The 21,857-nt window shown below is 46.4% G+C and overlaps 1 protein-coding gene across 1 annotated transcript in view; it reads left to right on the top strand.

Annotated features, from left to right (window-relative positions):
• Positions 1–2,336: 2,336 nt before the first annotated feature.
• The window catches only part of LOC147740890 (uncharacterized), a 41,685-nt gene continuing 22,164 nt past the window's right edge, over positions 2,337–21,857 (top strand). The window contains exons 1-3 of the mRNA XM_086925040.1: positions 2,337–2,733; positions 15,041–16,182; positions 16,234–17,130. Coding sequence (XP_086781166.1) covers positions 2,337–2,733; positions 15,041–16,182; positions 16,234–17,130 — 2,436 coding nt within the window. The remainder of the gene's footprint in view (positions 2,734–15,040; positions 16,183–16,233; positions 17,131–21,857) is intronic.

Below are 21,857 nucleotides of genomic sequence, written 5' to 3'. Positions count from 1 at the left end.
ACTAGTTGAGCTCAAACCGACAAAAATGATGTTTTATTTTATTTTGTTGAATGAAGAATTCCCTTTTACCCTGCCTATTTAAAGGTGTGTCAATTATTGAGATATCTATGCTTCCTTTTAAATAAATCTAATTAGGATTAACTGTATTTATGCCATAAGAGTGACTCACACTGAAAAATAATGGCATATTTATTTTGTTAAGTTGGAAGTTATTTTTCCTACTTGTTTTGAAGTGTTCTAGCTATTGGACGATAACAGCATGGAAAGGCTCCTCTTTTTGAATAAATATGGTGGGGGTTGGCTATGATATTCATAAAGCAGAAGAGAAAAGAGAGTACTTACCATATATAGGTGCTTTAAGATGTTGAAAGAAAAACCATGTAGAGACAGGTCCAACCGGGGTCTCTGCACCAGATCTTCTGTGGGCACATGCATCATTGTAGGAATTTGCATTTCCTAAATTGCGAAAATTAAGGAATCGCAATTTAAGAATTGCAAAATCCTATGCATCAAGAAATCCTAACATTTTTTAGGAATTCCTAATTTTTGGAATTTGCGATTCCTTAATTGCGAATCGCAATTAAGGGATGGCATTACATTGATTCCTAGAGGCCCATAGTAATCAATGCCGTTTTGCATTTCTATTTTTTGGAATTCCCAAATTGTTGATGCATTGCAAGGGTGCAGAGGGAGGTCCAAAGGACCCCCCCTGCACCCCTGAAATGTATTTTAAAGTGCATGTTTCACACACACATGTCCTAAGGACATGTGTGTCTGTAACATGACACTTTCCAAAATGCATTTTTGTGCTTTTTTAAAGAATTTCGCAAATTAACACAAGGGTCAACCTTGTGTTAATTTGCACTTCCTATTTCAAAATTCGCATTTTAAAAAAAATTGATGCATTGCATTTAAGGAATCGCACAAATGCGATTCCTTAAATGCATTCACATTTTTAGGAAATGCAAAAAAAAGCGAATTTTGAAAAATTGTTTCATGCATCCCAAAAACGTATTTAGGAAGCGCAAACGGCCGAATTTACCGATTCGCACCGTTTGCCCTTCCTAAATAGGTTGATGCATGTGCCCCTTAGTCTATATGAGTCCGCAAAAGAAAGTCAAAGGCCAACAGGTTAACTATTCTGTTGGTATTGAAGTGAAAAGCTCGGCCTATCTGATTCAGTGAAAGGGCATATGTTTATAAAGTCATAAACTGAAAAAATGTCTAACTGAATGCCTGATCTCTTTCATGTGGTTGTTGTTAAATACGCGCCTACCTACAGGGAATAATTGCCAACCAACAATTCTAGCTTTCAGTTTCAATATTGTAGACCCGGCAGTGACCTGCTCTCTGGCCCAGCATAGAGCGAGTATGCTAACACAACTGACAGATAACTCGATTGACTTGAGGCATTCACTCATCCTGCACCCCAACAAATACCTTCAAGACCTGAGGATTCTTACAGACAGACTGGAACTGGGTCCGATAGCCTTTCAACTCTTCGGTCTTGCACCAACTCTTCTGATGCTGAGTTTAAATCGTGTCACTTTCTTGAAATGTGCAGTTCTACTGCCCTGAGTGGCTGTAAGCATTGCTCCATTTACTGAGAATCTTATTGTCCAAGAGGTTACTCCTGTTCCTGAGGATCTCCTTCCCCCAGGGCAATCTTCAAATAATGCATGCCAATCGACAATGTTTTTTTCATTTAAAAAGCCCAGTGATGTCTCATCTACTACCTCTCTTAATTCAAAAAAAATCACTAGTAATGGCCTTATAAAGTTCATTTTATCATTGATGCTAATTACAAATTTGAAGGCGGGGTCTCTTTTTGTACTGTTGCGGTAGACCCTGAAGTTCATTCTAGCCTGTCCATTATTTCATGAAATTTGGCAGGGATTTACTCAAAATCTCTGACCCAGGGTGGTTTACTTTTATTGAAGGAAATTACATTTGCATCTTCCAAGAGACATGGGCTGGTGACAGGCTATTTTATTGATGGCGACACCACATATAGGGCCATATTATCAAGGACAGGCGATACATTATCGCCGCTTTTATAGGCAGGAAACTGCCGATAAAGCGGCGATAATGTATCGCTTGTCCTTGATAATATGCCCCATAGTGTTGCAGCACCAGCTCCAAAAAAATCAGGAAGAGCCAGCGGAGGCCTAGACATTTCTGTAAAGAATCCCGTTGCTTGTGCCCAGAAACAGTTGCTGATTAAATCACATGATCTAAGGGGGATCCAGATAACTTTTCCTCTATACTTAGTTTTGACTATTTTCAATGTTTACGTTAGGTCTGTTTCCAAAGGGACCGATTCACCAGTTTTGACTATGTTAGATGATCTGATCGGTACTCTTCAGCACCAGACCTACATTTTGGTAGCAGGGGGTTTCAATGTTACGTTTGAACCATCTCCTTTAATCAGTATTCTGACCGAGAACGAAGATGAGTTCCGAGGAATCCTCAACCTAACACATAGAGCAGGCTGCCATCACTCTACTAATGCTGCCTTCCAGCTTACGTCACTGATTGTTGGGAAGAGCCTACGAGCTTGCAATGATAGGACTCGATCAGACCTGGACAGGCAGACTACCGTCAAGAGAGGTTTTAGTCTTAGTGTTATTGATTACATCCTGGTGGACGTTAGAATTTGGCAACTGGTGGGTGACATCATAATTCCTTTTCGGCCCAATAGCGACCACAACCCCCTGATTTTAACTATGGGAGGTACTCCTTTCAAAAGGAAGGCAATCAACACCACAAGAACCCCTACTAACAAACAATGTTAGAAGAATGTCTTGGCCTAAGATCCAGGAGGATAGCAAACTGCATTCAAAGATATACGATTTATTCTTACAATATTTTACCAATGTAGATAAAGACATCTTATCACCTGAGCTAATTTTAAAAGCCCATGGAGAATTGTTCGAGGCATTGAAAGCTGTGTTTCAAACAAAACCAGCTGGGAAGAAACTCATTGAAAGGAGGCAATGTATATGCTTCAACCTCGAGTGCCAACAGGCTAAGCATGAGTTGTAGATGGCTATGTTATGTTAATATGTTTTGTATAGCGCACAGCTGCCTCAGCAAAGAGACGTTCCAGTGCTGAAGCCGAACATAGAGGCTGGAAGTCAGAAAAAGCACGCGGCTGTGGTGAAGAGATGGGTTTTAATAGCTCTGCGAAAGACCATGTAATTCTCCATGGCACGCATGGAGTATGGTAGAGCATTCCATAGCTTAGCACCAAGGGACGGAAAGAACGTCCGAGAGGATGGTTGCCTAGATGTGGTACTGGCATGAAATAGATATAAATCTGCCCTCCCTAGATCTAAGCCTGATTGGGCCGATACGAATTGGCAGGACTTGCTGGCTGCTGCCGGGTGTAATGATAATCGCTCGTTCTGGCACATTATAGCCCATGGGAGCTTGTATGGTGGTACTACTCCTTGTTATTACATCCAGCAGGAGAAATGGGTTGACCATTTTACCACGTTTTCTGACAAGGGAGAAGTTATTCCTCCTGAGGATGTTACTGGGGACCCAGTCAAACATCCATCTATTGGTACGGCCATTAAAAACTGTGTATACTCTGTATGCCAGCTCGGGCCTCTTACGGTTTCTGACCATCCTGAATGTCCCCTCAACCCTTACACAGACATACATACTGTGTAATATTTAGAATTGTATGATGCAACCATGATGCAGTGGAATTGCATCACAGTTAATGTTCCAATGTTAACCAGTATTGACTTGTACAGCTGAGGGTTGCTGCATGATATCTGTACTCCATTAAGAGTACTTTATGAACTTATATAAAGCTTCATGCGTGGATTACTACACATACCTTTAGCACAACCTGTATAACACCTCGGCCCTCTTACGGCTTTTGCAGTTTCTGTTGTATGTAATGATCTGCCTAGTTGTGTTCTTAACCCTGTAATTACTTATGGCTGAATTGTTTATCTTAAACCATCTATAACTTGCATGCAACGAAATATCTCTCCTGTAAGGCACTCTAGCACCTTTGGGTAATGTCTGAGCAGCATAAATATGAATGAAAAAATTAATGAAGAAATGGATTACTCGAGGTGTGGGCTAACGTACACGTCTCTCTCTCTCTCTCATGGTGCACGTTGCTGTACCTCGTTGACCGGTTTCGTCTGTGAATATCCCTTTATTGTGTGGATATTGTTGTGTTGTGCTGATACTATTGCCTTGCAGAACTGTTGGGTCTTGTGTTTGCACTCCGCTACTCGATGCTGCAAGTGGGTTAATATTTGAGGTAACTGCTCCCTGTAGGGGAAGGTGTGTCTGTGCGAGTGTACGAGCGAGTGAGTGGCAATATGCGCGCCCACGTACGTGCGAATGTGCTTGCGTGATTGTGTGCGTGTGAGTGTGCTCGCGCGTGCCCTCTCTCCAGGCAGTTGCAGTGCGCTCCTGTAAATGCTTGTTCCGTCTGCAGGTGTTTGTGCCATCTGCTTGTGAGTGCGTGTTTAGGCGTGTGTGCCCTCTCTCACGGCAGTGGACCCCCTGAAGTTGTTGGCTCTGCACATGTGCGTGCCATCTGCTTGTGGGCGAGTGTTTGTGCGTGTGTGCCCTCTCTCCCGGCAGTGGACTCCCTGCAGTTGTTGCCTCTGCACGGGTGCCTGACGTCTGCTTGTGGGCACGTGTTTTTGCGCGTGTGCCCTCTCTCTCGGCAGTGGACTCCCTGCAGTTGTTGCCTCTGCACGTGTGCGTGCCGTCTGCTTGTGGGCGCGTGGTTGTGCGTGTGTGCCCGCTCTCCCAGCAGTGAACCCCCTGCAGTTATTGCCTCTGCACGTGTGCGTGACGTCTGCTTGTGGGCACGTGTTTGTGCATGTGTGCCCTCTCTCCCAGCAGTGGACTCCCTGTAGTTGTTGCCTCTGCACGTTTGCGTGCCGTCTGCTTGTGGGCGTGTGTTTGTGCGTGTGTGCCCTCTCTCCCGGCAGTGGACTCCCTGCAGTTATTGCCTCTGCATGTGTGCGTGCCGTCTGTTGTGGGCGTGTGTTTGTGCGTGTGTGCCCTCTCTCCCGGCAGTGGACTCCCTGCAGTTGTTGCCTCTGCACGTGTGCGTGCCGTCTGCTTGTGGGTGCGTGTTTGTGCTTGTGTGCCCTCTCTCCCGGCAGTGGACTCCCTGAAGTTGTTGCCTCTGCACGTGTGCTTGCCGTCTGCTTGCGGGTGCGTATTTGTGCGTGTGTGCCCTATCTCCCAGCAGTACACTCCCTGCAGTTGTTGCCTCTGCCCGTGTGCTTGCCGTCTGCTTGCGGGTGCGTATTTGTGCGTGTGTGCCCTCTCTCTCTGCAGTGGACTCCCTGCAGTTGTTGCCTCTGCACGTGTGCGTGCCGTCTGCTTGTGGGCGCGTGGTTGTGCGTGTGTGCCCGCTCTCCCCGCAGTGGACCCCCTGCAGTTATTGCCTCTGCACGTGTGCGTGCCGTCTGCTTGTGGGCACGTGTTTGTTCATGTGTGCCCTCTCTCCCAGCAGTGGACTCCCTGTAGTTGTTGCCTCTGCACGTTTGCGTGCCGTCTGCTTGTGGGCGCGTGTTTGTGCGTGTGTGCCCTCTCTCCCGGCAGTGAACTCCCTGCAGTTGTTGCCTCTGCATGTGTGCGTGCCGTCTGTTGTGGGCGTGTGTTTGTGCGTGTGTGCCCTCTCTCCTGGTAGTGGACTCCCTGCAGTTGTTGCCTCTGCACGTGTGCGTGCCGTCTGCTTGTGGGTGCGTGTTTGTGCTTGTGTGCCCTCTCTCCCGGCAGTGGACTCCCTGAAGTTGTTGCCTCTGCACGTGTGCGTGCTGTCTGCTTGTGGGCATGTGTTTGTGTGTGTGTGCCCTCTCTCCCGGCAGTGGACTCCCTGCAGTTGTTGCCTCTGCACGTGTGCGTGTCATCTGCTTGTGGGCGCGTGTTTGTGCGTGTGTGCCCTCTCTCCTGGCAGTGGACTCCCTACAGTTTTTGCCTCTGCACGTGTGCGTGCCGTCTGTTGTGGGCGTGTGTTTGTGCGGGTGTGCCCTCTCTCCCGGCAGTGGACTCCCTGCAGTTGTTGCCTCTGCACGTGTGCGTGCTGTCTGCTTGTGGGCGCGTGTTTGTGCGTGTGTGCCCTCTCTCCCGGCAGTGGACACCCTGCAGTTGTTGCCTCTGCACGTGTGCGTACCGTCTGTTGTGGGCGTGTGTTTGTGCTTGTGTGGCCTCTCTCCCAGCAGTGGAGTCCCTGATGTTGTTGCCTCTGCACGTGTGCGTGCTGTCTGCTTGTGGGTGTGTGTTTGTGCGTGTGTGCCCTCTCTCCCGGCAGTGGACTCCCTGCAGTTGTTGCCCCTGCACGTGTGCGTGTCGTCTGCTTGTGGGCGCGTGTTTGTGCGTGTGTGCCCTCTCTCCCGGCAGTGGACACCCTGCAGTTGTTGCCTCTGCACGTGTGCGTACCGTCTGTTGTGGGCGTGTGTTTGTGCGTGTGTGCCCTCTCTCCCGGCAGTGGACTCCCTGCAGTTGTTGCCTCTGCACGTGTGCGTGCTGTCTGCTTGTGGATGCCTGTTTGTGCTTGTGTGGCCTCTCTCCCAGCAGTGGAGTCCCTGATGTTGTTGCCTCTGCACGTGTGCGTGCCGTCTGCATGGGGGCGCGTGTTTGTGCGCGTGTGCCCTCTCTCCCGGCAGTGGACTCCCTGCAGTTGTTGCCTCTGCACGTGTGCGTGCCGTCTGCTGTGGGTGCGTGTTTGTGCGTGTGTGCCCTCTCTCATGGCAGTGAAATCCCTGAAGTTGTTGCCTCTGCACGTATGCGTGCCGTCTGCTTGTGGGTGCGTGTTTGGGCGTGTGTGCCCTCTGTCCCAACAGTGGACCCCCTGCAGTTGTTGCCACTGCACGGGTGCGTGCCGTCTGCTTGTGCGTGCTGTCTGCTTATGCGTGCTCTCCCAGCAGGTGCATGAGCACAGAATCACCTTGTAACGACCTCCCTTCCTTCCTTTGCAGGGCTGCACCCATGCCCCTCTGCAGGCATCTGAGATTCACACTTACAATGAGGGGGCCGAAGCTCAGAAGCGCCTTGATTGCCCTCTTCTTGTCAGGTAAGCGCTTTTTCACACACTGGCTCTTTGTGGCGTCTATGTCACTCAGTTTGTTTTCACACACTGGTTCGTATTGGCGGTAATGTCATGCTGTGTCCTTGCAGGGCACTGGCTGTTTGTATCAGCTGCATCACAATTTGTCACATTCATATTTGAGCTTTTTTTCATGACAACCATGCCAACCGTACACATCTGCGTGCTGCCCACTTCTGACAGCCATGTCACTCTGTGTCATATATGCACACAGGCCCTTTGTCATGACCATGTTGCTCTGTGTCCTAGGGTGTGCTGTCACGCTGTGTCCCGTCCGCACACTAGAATTTAGACATGTCACTCCGAGTCCCGAACGCTCACTAGGTATTTGTGTAGGACATGTCACTCTGTGTCTGCCTTTGCATCACGCGGGGTGGCACAAGGCAATGCAACAGCTTCAGTGAGATTTAGTAAGCCATGCTAAGCCACTTTGTGTTGCCCTATGTGGCTTAGTAAATCTAGAGTACCACAAGGCAGCGCAAGTCATCTGTCTACACACTGTTTGGGGCCGCAGCAGCACTCTGGTCCTGCCCGCACACTAGTTCGTTGTGGAGGCCAGGCGTGTCTGCAACCTGGCATTTGTGGTGACAATATCATTCAGTGTCCCGCCCACATACTATGTTTTTGTGGCTGACATGTCACTCTGCACCCTTCTCCCTAGTCGGTGTTTGTGGTGGATACATCACTCTGCAACCCATCTGCACACCAGCTTCATGTGGTGGACACACCACTCCGTGCCCCATCTGCACACTAGGTGTTTGTGGCTGTGATGTCACTCCGTGTCCTGTCTGCACTCTTGGGGCCCGATTCACAAAGGTAAACTCAGACCAAAAGTTAAAGTTTTCAACTTTCGGTATTCACAAAGGTAAACTTAGACGAAAAGTCTACGTTTAGGACTTTCAGTATTCACAAAGGTAAAAGTAGACCAAAATTCTAAGTTTACGACTTTCGGTATTCACAAAGGTAAACTTAGACGAAAAGTCTACGTTTAGGACTTTCAGTATTCACAAAGGTAAAAGTAGACCAAAATTCTAAGTTTACGACTTTCGGTATTCACAAAGGTAAAAGTAGACCAAAAGTCTAAGTTTACGACTTTCGGTATTCACAAAGGTAAACTTAGACGAAAAGTCTAAGTTTACGACTTTCAGTATTCACAAAGGTAAAAGTAGACCAAAAGTCTAAGTTTACGACTTTCGGTAGTCACAAAGGTAAACTTAGACCAAAAGTCTAAGTTTACGTCTTTCAGTATTCACTAAGGTAAGTTACGATTATTATCTTTACGTTCAAACTCGGGTGGAATCTCTGCCCAAGTGCGGAGATCCACTCCACACCCGAAGTGGAGTCTGCACACTTGGGATGGAGTTGGAGATTCCTCTCTGGGGCGGGGTGGAATTCCCACACTTAGGGCTGAGATTCTATCCAAAGTTTGGAGATTCCGCTCGAGTGTGAACATAAAGATACTACTCGTAACGTGCCTTTGTGAATACCAAAAGTCCTAAACTTAGGGGCATATCAACATAGTGCCACCAGAGAGTCACCTTTTCAGATGCCCAGGTGACGCTGTGCCCTGCTCCATATTTACATGGCGGCACTAAGCTTAATGCAGCTTGTAAATAAGGCCCTCCACGAATGCAGTTTTCTGCAGCAAAGTGGTGTACAATGGGAAGTGGCGGCTTCTCTTCTGCCAGCAGTCAAAAAAATAAAAAATAAAATGATAATTAACCTGTTTTATCATTGTTTAATTTTTCTCCTTATCGTCATCTAGTGGGTGGGGACATAGGAATGACAGGCAGAGGGGGAGTGGTAGGTGCACTGGTTGTCAGTGTGCATGACGTTTTGCCCGGCCGTCTGAAGTTGGCCAATCCATCATGAGCACTGAAGCTCTCTCCAATCCGAGCTGCATCGCCGGGTTGGAGAGAGCAGGCACAGGCTCCCAGACTCACTGAGAGTACAAAACATTGGCACGCAGGCAAATCCTGATTTTATGCAGCATGAAATCAGCTCCAGGGTTAGCCCAGGGGATTCTGGGAGCCTATGCCTGCAGTAAACGGTGTTGGTCACAGAGAGGAGTGTCGGACCGTCGAACAGGTAAGTTCTTTTATTATCATTTTATTTTGGGTGCGTCCTAGGTCCCCCCTCTTCCTCTGTTACTCTGTGTTCAGTCGACACACTAGATGTTTGTGGTGGATATGTCACACTAGGGGCCAGATGTCCCAAAAAATCAGTTTGTGATTTTCTAAATGCAAAATTTTGTGATTCGCAAACAGGAAATCGCAAACACCCATGCACAGAGCGTGTCTTCGACACATTTTGCAATTCCCACTGGGTTGCAAATAGACCTACCTCATTGACATTTATGAGGTATGTCTCGCTTTGCGACCCATTGGTATTGGCCTACACTCACAAGTAGGGGTGGGCGGAAGTAGCGTAAGGGACTTTCGCGGAGATGCACGGAGATTGAACCAATCTGCGTGCCTCTCCGCAAATTTCCGTTTCGTGGCACCCGCCTCCCGCCTGCCTCCGGCCCGCAATATTAAACAGATTAAAGCCAAAAATAAGATTTAATAACACTTACCTTATCGGGTGGTCATCTTCCCGGTCTATCGCGCCTTCTTCTTGAAACTGCGCATGCGCGGGAGCCTGCCCATGCGCAGTTTCAAGAAGAAGGCGCAACTTCCGTTCCGCCCCCGACTGTGCAGAGATTTGCTTGTTTTTCCGCCTTCTTTGCGGAAGGCGGAAGGGGCAAATCTCCGCCCATTCCGTGGGCGGAATGGAAATGTCTGCCCACCCTTAACTCACAAGGATGGTGGCCTGTTGGGGTCAGCAGGCCACCATGTCGTGATTACTTTTTAAATAAAGCTATTTCTTTTTTGCAATGCAACCCCTTTTCCATTAAGGAAAACGGGATCCATTTCAAAAACAAAAACGAAAAGCTACCTTTTCATTTCATAAGAGTAGGCACATTCACAAAGTTGCGATTGGGTTACCACCAACTTGAAGTTGGTGGAAAGTAGGAATGTTTTGCAACTACATTCTCGTTTGCACATCATTCCTACATACCCTTGTGACTCGCTATTGAAGAGGGAAACCCTTCACTCGCCCCTTCCTAATAGGCTCTCACAAACCCTATTTTGCGAGTCGGTAATAGGTAATAGGTTACCATTGGAAAATAGGGTTGGTAAATGGCAAAATGCATTATACCGATCGCAAACAGCCCAATGGGCCATTTATGACCTGTAAGATGCTTCGTACATATGGACCTTGATGTTTGTGGCGGACATATGACTCTTTGTCTCGTCTTCACACTAGGGCCCTGATTACGGGTGAGCCATTAAATTCCAACCAGTATTCTTAATATGATTATCCAATGCGTTAAATACCTCAGCTCTTGTTAGATTTTGGCAGGTTAAACCTGTTGAAATTTAACAGGGAAAACTGTACGGTATTTACCGTAACATGCAGATTTTGGTGCATTAAACACCAGAATTCACATGGTATTCCCCACAAACTCATGATAGGTGATATTTATCGCACGTGACAAATAATATACTCTGTGGTATCGTTATTTATCATGTGCAATAAATAACCCTTAAACTCGTAATCAGGTTCTAGGTAGGTGGTAGACATGTCAGGTTCTAGGTTTGTGGTGCACATGTCACTCCATGTCCTGTCCACATACTAGCTGTTTGTGGCAGACACATCATTCTGTGTTCCATTCACATACTAAGTGATTGTGGCAGACATGTCACTCGATGTTCCATACACACACTAGATGTTTGTGGCAGACATGTCACTCCATGTTCCATACACACACTTGATATTTGTGGCAGACATAGCACACTGTTGCATCACTTCTGTGAGGCAGCGGCGTCGTAAACAATGTGCCATCATGCAACAGATTTACAACGTGACACATCTAGTGAGATGCATCACATTGTAAACACCTGCACTACATTATACCTGCGTCAGGTATAATATATGCACTGTGGGTGTTCCGTCGCAAGGAAGACCTGTAAAAGCGATGCAGTGAAATCAACAAAATTTCACGGAGTCACTTTTACGTCCTGCAGCGGAAAAACCTTACACCTGCTTGAACTGCTTGAAGCAGGCGTAAGGAGTGACGCAGCACTTTCAGTATGGGCCGCCCTGAGCAGTGTTAGAGTTGCGTCGCGCTTGTGACACAACTCCAGCACTACGTCTCCTATACGCTGGCAGATGCGTCACACATTTGTCTGTCTTTGCACCACGGTGCGCCGCATTGTAAATACGGCGCATCCATGGTGGCGCAAGAGGTTCCTAATGTCACGCAAAATAACTAGCGCAGCCCTGCTGATCTGTAGGGATGCACCTGTTATTGTAAATCTGCCCCAATATGTTTTTCTGGCAGACATATCACTCTGTGTCCCTTCCACTCAGTAGGTGTTTGTGGCAGTAATGTCACTCCATGTCCCATCTGTGCATTGAATGTTTGAGGTGCACGCAACACGCAGTGTCCCACACCCATGTTTATGTTGGTTACGTCACTCCAGGACCCGTCCTTGCACTAGGTTTTTGTGTTGGTGACGTCACTCCATGTCCTTTTTGCACACTAGGTGTTTGTTCCAGACAAGTAACTCTGCGTCCAATCTACAAACTAGGGGGCTTATTTACCAGTCACCACTGGGTCACTTTTAATACAGCAAAAAGTGATGCACTGGCAGAGCAAGGGGCTTGTAAATAGAGTTGCAAACTCTTCCGATTTAATGCAGGTTGATGCAAGTTCCCTTTGGGTTCTGCCTTGACCTCCTAAGTTCCTGCTTGAATGTTGTGTGCAGAGGCCACAATAGCCTCCAAGACACAATTAGGCCTGGGCGGAGTTCGCAAACTTGTGCTCACGCTCGTGAACTTACAGTTCGCAATTGCATACTTATCGTTCGCACTCGCGAGCGGGGAAAAAAATCCAATGCAAAACGCCAACCCCGCGTGGTGCAAAAAACTCCACAAACTCTGCGAACCGAGCGAAGTTCACCGCCAAGGCCTACAGACGATGTGCAAAGAAACAAAAAAGCATGCAACATGCCTTGCCCATCTTTGAACCCAGGATCTGAAGTAAAATCAACATATATGGCAGGAGCGCCGCAACCCTGCTCCAGTTTAGAAGTACTTTACAAAGCGCCACATCACGATGCAGGAACAGCCCACATCTGTTCCCAGAAGTCAGCCAGCTCTCCAGTCACCTCTTGACTGCATGGTGGTCTCTGACCCTAAGCTGTGCTCCAGCCTTTTGTCTGTCTTTGTCCCCTACAAGTGACACATGCACAGGTACACACCTACTATAGGTTCAACAGACTGTGGCCTTTTTTAAGATGTGCCCATTGGACAAGCAGAGGCAAAAGAGAAGCATGAATTGCAGTTGCATATATTGCTTTCTTAAAGAGACCATACACTCATATTGCTTTTGAAAGAGCTGTGCATTGAACAACACTTTCAAATTGTGCAAGGACTTTTCCACGAGGGGAGAGGGAGTAAAATGCATATAATGATACCATTATGTCATTAAAAATTCCAGGCCATTCTCTAAGGAGAAGTTCCTTGAGGTCTGACCTGATGAATTAGTCCTTACAAAAATTCTGAATTCCTCCTGCAGTAATATATATCACATGATATTACACCAGTAGTGGTAATTGCAGCCTGGACAGAAGCCCAACCCAGTGGTATTAAGGAGACACTTAGATGGACAGCTATAGAACAGGATCTTGTGACCAAACTGTGCAACATGCAACCCCAAACATCACATTTGTTTACACAGATGAGCCTACCGACAGTGGCCACCCATTACCAATGCTAGCAACATCCAACACCACCTACCAATGGGCAGCTTAGTGACAGAATAAGTTGGTTTGCACCCATTAGGCAAAAAATGTTTTTTTAATGCTAAGGAACACTTTAGAAACAACTGAATCACACAATAAAATGTAAAAGTAATATACTTGGAGGAAGTTCATTATTAAACTGTAACAAGGAACAACACATTGCAAATAAGTTATGTGGTAATCTCAATATAATGGGATGTTGTACAAACCCCAAATATAACACAATTAAAAGTATAATAATTCTTGAGAGCATTTCTAGTTGTCCAAACTTTACATGTTGTCAACGTTTCGGCTCACCAAAGATTAGAAGTTGTCATCATCAGGACATCAACGGTTCCTGTATATGTGAGGGTACAGACATACAGCTGTAAAAAGAATTAGTTTATCACTAATAGTAGGGTTCCGTGGATGTCTGGGAATTCTACACTAGAAACGTTTACTTTAGTCCAAACCTCAAAATGTGGTAGGAGTCATCACAAGGTCCTCTGAGACGTCTACCTCAAAAAACTCCTCCTGCGGGAATTTGATTAAAACAAAAGGGCCTTTAAAATTAGAGCAATAAAAGATGACAAATGTACTTGAGCTGTAGGCTCCCCAATGGTTCAGCTGAAAAAAGGTTACAGGGAAAGACTGATGGTTTAAAAAGCGATGGACAGGATGTGAGATCATGCAAGAGAAATAGTGGTGCGAATCTGGCTCCCAGGAGCATATACATTTTCCTTCTGACCTTGGGCCAGGTCCCTGAAGACATGAGCCCTTTAGTATCCTCTGTCCAAGGGTATAGAGGGAAATCTTGTGAGTCCGGCGACCATCAGCGTTGTGTCCCCTGTCTCAGAGCCGCGTGCCCTGGTAATGTCTGTGGATGCGGGACAATAAAGAGACACAGGGCCATGCTGTGGCCAGCCTGGCCTACTCTGACAAAACTTCCCAGAAATAATGTCTAAAAACCTCTTACACCTCGGTGAGCAGAATTGAATATTCTCCCACTCTACCCAAACCAGGGTGACCCTGAGGAGGAGTAACACCACACCTCCAAAAATAAACACGGATTCCTCATGTAAAACACTCCTTGGTCTGAATGAAATGCAAACATATGATAGGGCCCTATCAGGGATATATCTATTCAGTGCCTGTGCGCAGGAGCAGAATGGAGTTGCATGCCTGTTTCTAAAGACATTGTGCCTTCTACAGGCATTAGCATCCAACTGGTACCCAGTCAGTACAGATACAGGCAGGAGCAGGGCCTAAAGACACCGAGCAGTGGTCACCACTCTGAGTTTCCTAGCTATGATGTCTTGAGCTCATAGTGCCTAGTACGGAATCACTAAGTTCAGACGTTCTTCTTTCTCCCAGCACAATTTCTTCAGAACGGCGCAGAGCTCTCTTCAGCGCCTCGGGGGTCACTTTGTGCAGCATTTGCGCACTTGCCGTCAACAGCAGGGACCACCACCCTCTTCCCTCACACATGCAGCTTCATCAATACGCATGCACAGATTTCCAAACCAGTGCATATGAGTGCAGCAGAAACATGTGCACTGGAGTCCAAGAAAGACATGGTTATAAGAGGATATGGGCACTATTTTCCCACAAATCCACACTATAACTACTGGTGCTCAGTCACACTGACAGCCGTGCTCTTGGGGTTCCCAGTGAGACCCCAAAGTAAATACCAGAGGACTGATTTACAAAGGAGGTTTCAGGTCTAAGGCAGTGTTAAGACTATCAGAAAAGAGAGTCGGAGACTTGCTGAGCCAGTAAGGAGAATCTTAATACTGTAAGACAAGGCCTCGCATATATCAAGACAGTCTTAGGCTACGGAAACTCTTCAGTAAATCCGGTGTGGTGTCTGCTCGCCTCCCCGGCCCTAGCAGCGGTCAGTGGACAACACTATAGTGACTCCACACATCCCATGTCATACCCTGGTATGTGGCCATCCCTTGCACATAGCCTGGCTTCTTCAGACAGTAAGGTTCCCATGTGAGGCTATCATGGTAATGTGAACTTTCTTGTTGCCCATCAGTGCTGTTAATGCTTGACATTTTTACATAGACTCATTCTCATCTTTCTCTCATGTCCCCCCTCCCTCCAGGACTGCTCTCAGGAACACAGGCCCAGAACACCTCAACAACAGCACCAACAACAGTCCCAGCAACAACAGCTGCAACAACAGCTGCAACAACTGTAGCAACTACAGCTGCAACAACTGCAAAAACAACAACTGCAACAACAGCAGCAACAACAACTGCAACAACTGTAGTTACAACACCTGCAACAACTGCAGCTGCAACAACTGCTGCAACAACAGCTGCAACAACTGCAGCAACAACAGCTGCAACAACAGCAGCAACAACAGCTGCAACAACTGCAGCAACAACAGCTGCAACAACTCCAGCTACAACACCTGCCACAACTGCTGCTACAACAGCTGCAACAACTGTAGCAACAACAGTTGCAACAACTGCAGCAACAACAGCTGCAACAACTGCAGCCACAACAGCTGGAACAACAGCTGCAACAACTGCAGCAACAACAGCTGCAACAACTGCAGCCACAACAGCTACAACAACAGCTGCAACAACTGCAGCAACAACTGCAGCAACAACAGCTGCAACAACAGCTGCAACAACCCCAGCTACAACACCTGCCACAACTGCAGCTACAACTGTAGCAACAACAGCTGCAACGACTGCAGCAACAACAGCAGCAACAACTGCAGCAACAACAGCTGCAACAACTGCAGCAACAACAGCTGCAACAACAGCTGCAACAACTCCAGCTACAACACCTGCCACAACTGCTGCTACAACAGCTGCAACAACTCCAGCTACAACACCTGCCACAACTGCTTCTACAACAGCTGCAACAACTGCTGTAACAACAGCTGCAGCCACAACAGCTGCAACAACTGCTGCAACAACTGCTGGAACAACAGCTGCAACAACTGCAGAAACAACAGCTGCAACAACTGCAGCCACAACAGCTGCAACAACTGCTGCAACAACAGCTGCAACAACAGCCACAACAACTGCAGCAACAACAGCTGCAACAACTCCAGCTACAACAGCTGCAACAACAGCTGCAACAACAGCTGCAACAACTCCAGCTACAACACCTGCCACAACTGCTGCTACAACAGCTGCAACAACTGCCGTAACAACAGCTGCAACAACTGCAGCAACAACAGCTGCAACAACTCCAGCTACAACACCTGCCACAACTGCAGCTACAACTGTAGCAACAACAGCTGCAATGACTGCAGCAACAACAGCTGCAACAACAGCTGCAACAACTGCAGCAACAACAGCTGCAACAACTGCAGCCACAACAGCTGCAACAACAGCTGCAACAACTGCAGCAACAACAGCTGAAACAACTCCATCTACAACAGCTGCAACAACAGCTGCAACAACTGCAGCAACAACAGCTGCAACAACAGCTGCAACAACTCCAGCTACAACACCTGCCACAACTGCTGCTACAACAGCTGCAACAACTGCAGTAACAACAGCTGCAACAACTGCAGCAACAACAGCTGCAACAACTCCAGCTACAACACCTGCAACAACTGCTGCAACAACAGCTGAAACAACTGCAGCAACAACAGCTGCAACAACAGCAGAAACAACAGCTGCAACAACTTCAGCAACAGCTTCAGCAACAACAGCTGCAACAACTCCCGCTACAACACCTGCCACAACTGCTGCTACAACAGCTGCAACAACTGTAGCTACAACACCTGCAACAACTGCAGCTGCAACAACTGCTGCAACAACAGCTGCAACAACAGCTGCAACAACTGCAGCAACAACAGCTACAACAACAGCAGAAACAACACCTGCAACAACTGCAGCAACAACAGCTGCAACAACAGCTGCAACAACTCCAGCTACAACACCTGCCTCAACTGCCGCTACAAAAGGTGCAACAACTGCTGTAACAACTGCTGCAACAACTGCAGCAACAACAGCTGCAACAACAGATGCACCAACTCCAGCTACAAAACCTGCCACAACTGCTGCTACAACAGCTGCAACTACTGCTGTAACAACAGCTGCAACGACAGCAGCTGCAACAACAGCAGCAGCAACAACAGCTGCAACAACAGCTGCAACAACTGTAGCAACAACAGTTGCAACCACTGCAGCAACAACAGCTGCAACCACTGCAGCAACAACAGCTGCAACAACTGCAGAAACAACAGCTGCAACAACAGCTGCAACAACTGCATCTACAACAGCTGCCACAACTGCAGCTACAACAGCTGCAACAACTGCTGCAACAACAGCTGCAACAACTGCTGCAACAACAGCTGCAACAACTGCAGCCACAACAGCTGCAACAACAGCTGCAACAACAGCTGCAACAACCCCAGCTACAACACCTGTCACAACTGCAGCTACAACTGTAGCAACAACAGCTGCAACGACTGCAGCAACAACAGCAGCAACAACTGCAGCAACAACAGCTGCAACAACAGCTGCAACAACTGCAGCAACAACAGCTGCAACAACAGCTGCAACAACTCCAGCTACAACACCTGCCACAACTGCTGCTACAACAACTGAAACAACAGCTGTAACGACTGCAGGAACAACAGCTGCAACAACAGCTGAAACAACAGCTGCAACAACAGTAGCAGCAACCGCTCCAACATCTGCTACAACAGCAGCAGCCACAACAGCATTAACCACTTCGACAACAGCCGCAACAACAGGAACAACAGGTGGGTCTACAAAAGGTATAGCTGCTGTAGAAATAGTTGGAGCATCAGCGCTTACATAGACCACATACATAGCAGTCCTTTAGAGGCAATTCCAAAGCACACTGACATTTCAGAGAGACTACTTTAAACTGATTTGGTTGGCTTTGGGTTTTATGAAGTGTAGCTTCTATTTCTTTTCTCTAATTAACGCAATCTTTTGGTTTTCACCACCTTGTGTTTTCTCTGAAATAGTGGGATTTATCTGTTTTACTGCAGTGTTCAGTTTTAACCATAACTCTACCTGATGTTTTTTCCTAGCAACATATATCGCCAGCCTTTTTTACTGAAAAACTACTTTTCTTAATTTTTGCCCCATTTGTCAGTATAGGGACATAGCCATTATGGCTCAAGCGTTTAGAGGGACGTTTGCATATGCAGTGATCACTGTCATAACATGAACATTACAAACAAACCTTTGGCTGCATATGTTTGATTTTCATACTATGTTCAAGCCTATGGCAGTTCAATATTCTATGTATTAAGCGATTGCGCATTCCTTCTATTTGCTTACATAGGATCGGATATATCCATGATCATGCTGCATGTGGTGGTTTTTTGTTTATTTTGATTCTTCATCCACAATACAAAAAACACAGCCAACTTGTTTCGCCTTTCAATGTCTTCCTCAGGGCAATATTATCAGTTCACTGATTTTCCAAAGTGAAAGTCTGTAAATATGCTTCAGTCAATATGTTCCACTTTAACAGCCATAACATCGAAGGATGCATTTAAGCCAGGAGTCCGTGGTCAATCCTCACAAATAATTTATGTGCATAAGAAAATAAAAAATCTCATAGTATTATATCCACGGTTTCTCTACTAGACTTTGCAAAGGCGCAGTGAGCACAAAGGCCCCCTTACCTGAAGGTTTGAGGGGTCATCTAGTGCGGATGTGTACGGCACAGACAGTCGCGATCCAATATGGTCCACTGTAGTTGTTGAAGTAGTGTTATGAGTTCTTTTTGGAGAACTAGCGAACTGATAATATTGAAAAAACACAAAAAAAGAGAGACAAGGGAGTGAGCCTTCTCTAACTCCCCTCACAAAAGCATTGAAACTCACAAAAAGAGAAGGACTACGAACTACAACAGAGACCCTGCTGCAATGCGCTACGTCCGTGCCTCTATCCTAAAATTGTCAATACAAAGAAAGGATTAAAGAAGAGGGATGGAAAGGAAAAACAACAGATTGTTTAATACTGCCCTCAAACTAATAATATTGCCCTGAGGAAGCTTTTGTAATGCAAAATGCGCCTGCTACATTTTTTCTATTGTGGATGAAGAATTAAAATAAAGAAAAAACTACCACTGCGGCAAGGACCTACGAGTCACAATTTGCGCTCATTGCTAAAATATAATCAGATGTGTTTGTTGCCTCTCTTATTTGTGAAAACAAGTTTTTAAATGTATGGTCAATGAGTAGCTAGCCATTAAAGGTGGTCAGTGTGGGTATACTGATACTGTGATTACTCCAGGCAATGCAGCATTTGGTCCCCTGGCTGCTTTTTTGTTCAGTTACTACTGAGATCATTGTGTCAACAGTAGACAAAAGTAGTTAAATCAAGCACTAGCCTCTCATCCTTCTATAGTCAGTCAAGTCAGTACCAGGTTAGATAGGAGTTTAATTGTGTGCAGAAATTCTTCATGTAAAGAGCCTGCAATGTGCCTTCCAAAGAATACATACAGTCATAAAAGCCATAGAAAGGTAGATATCTATATAAGGGATTTATTCCCACGTAGGGGCTACAATGTAGATTTGATGGTAGAAAATTGTCTTTTTCACAGCTGTCCATCTACAATTTGAATTTGTGAATTCCCTGCTCCCAAATGCAATCTAACAACATGAGCAGTGGTATACCGCCACAACACAAAGATATGTGTGCATTGGAATGAAGGGCGGGCGTGGGGGTTAAAAATAATTTTTTTAAATGTAGCTTTTCCTAGCAGCCTCTGACAGCTCCCACAGCCTTGGATCTCTCCCTGCAGTCTCTGGGAATGCAGAGGCTGCTCAGCCAACACTGGTGCTGCTCTGGGAGACCAGCGCCAGGATTGGTCTGAGTGGTCTGCTCTGCTGCTCAGCCAATACTGGCACTTCTCTGGGAGACCAGGGCCAGGATTGGTCTGAGTGGTCTGCTCTGCTGCTCAGCCAATACTGGCACTTCTCTGGGAGACCAGCGCCAGGATTGGTCTGAGTGGTCTGCTCTGCTGCTCAGCCAATACTGGCGCTGCGCTGGGAGACCAGCGTCAGGATTGGTCTGATTGGTCTGCTCTGCTGCTCAGCCAATACTGGCACTTCACTGGGAGACCAGCGCCAGGATTGGTCTGAGTAGTCCGCTCTGCTGCTCAGCTAAAACTGGTGCTGCTCTGGGAGACCAGCGCCAGGATTGGTCTGAGTGGTCTGCTCTGCCACTCAGACAATGCCCGTGAGCCTTCAGAATTTCTCGAACCCGACTGTGAACACAGCTGGGTTAGAGAAATAGAAGTACGCATGTATGTTTAGCCGGCCTAGGACGGCCAGCCAAACATGTATGCACACTTCTAAGTGTCACCATTTGCCTGTCATGACCCAGCAGCCGCCCTGCATGCAAGTCAGAATCAGTCAAAAAAAAAAAAATTATAATAATTCCTTGTTGATTTATTTTTCTCTGACTGACTCTGACGAGTGGGCGACGCTCCTCCACCATTAGGAAGGAGATGCCCCAGGACATGAGTCTGGCTCGCAGAAGGTGAGTAACAAGGCTGTTCCCATTTCTGGCAGCTTGCAAAGTGTTCTGCCCTCTTAACTTTACATAATTTAATAAAACTCAGTAGATACTGTCCTTTCACTTTCACTTTCACTACCACCACCCTCTAAGCCAGAGGTCTTTTAGTGGTAAGGCGTGTCCCCTTGGAGGTCTGTGGCTGCATTCCCAGGTCATCTTCATTTACATGCAGAGGGTGAAGTGCAGAAGGAAGTGTGGGGACTGGGATCTTGAGGGCCCTTGGGCTGGATCAGTGAGGGGGTGGTGGGGGGTCAAAGATGTGACTACGAGGAAATGTAACTATTGTGTTATTTTTTCACTATCAGGTAACTGCATATAACTATATATATATATATATATATATATATATATATATATATATAAATCGAGTTTGGATTGAGATTCATGGTGTCAGCGCCTTCTTCGTATCGGATGAGTTTGGCAAGATTGGATATATATATATATATATATATATATATATATATATATATATATATATATATATATATATATATATATATATATATATATATATATATATATGTATATATATATATATATATGTTAAATGAAAAATTACACATTACATTAAACATTAATGCAAGTTAAACAAATCGGTGGAAAATGTGCTCTTGTACATTGTGAAACCTCAGTTGGCTAATGCAGTCAGTGCAGATTTCTGTGTGTGACCAGAGAGTCACAGAATTGAATCCTGGTTGGCGCAGAGAGTAGCAGCCTGTGTATTTATAGTGCTTTGAGGTCCCAGCCTGTTTCATAAACTAATGTAAATCATTATTTATATCTATATATCTTAGTAATAAGTAATCAGGCTATACCTATATACATCTTTATAAGCGTCCATTAAAAGGACTCACTCCAGAACTCAGTTGGACCGCCCTTTAATTATCTCTCAAGAAGGATAAATGGTTGTCACGGTGCAGCTCCACGTGACTCCGCCAGTTAAAGCCTATACTCACTCCAAAGCAGCCTTTCCATTTGCTGATTACAGAATTATACACATTTACATTTCTTTTAGGTAGCAAGCACCCTGGTAAGGAGAGTTGCCTCTTCTTTAGTTTTCTGTCCCTCCCACAGATTCCCAGCACAGAACCTCCAACCCCCACCCCCGAAGAGCTTTCCCCTTCAGGCAGAGGCATCACAAGGTCAATCTTAACCTTTCAGGTATGGTTGATTTTTGTAAAGGGTGATTCCAGGGCAGTTGATTAGCAAAACTTGAGGGGGCGCCCTCCTGCAAGGTACATGGAGGGATCCCCGTTCCGGATGTAATCAGGAGCTCTCAGGGCAGACTACTGTTTTTTTTGTCAACTTTATTTCTATTGCGTTCCAGAACATAGTGCAGCAATCGAGCTGGGCCTTATCTTGCCTCCCACCTGCCCTCCAAGT

This window comes from Lissotriton vulgaris, chromosome 1_1 (assembly GCF_964263255.1).
Source record: "Lissotriton vulgaris chromosome 1_1, aLisVul1.2, whole genome shotgun sequence".
Classification (NCBI taxonomy): domain Eukaryota; kingdom Metazoa; phylum Chordata; class Amphibia; order Caudata; family Salamandridae; genus Lissotriton; species Lissotriton vulgaris.
The sequence above is the reverse complement of the archived record's forward strand: the minus strand, read 5'-3'. Positions and strand labels throughout refer to the sequence as shown.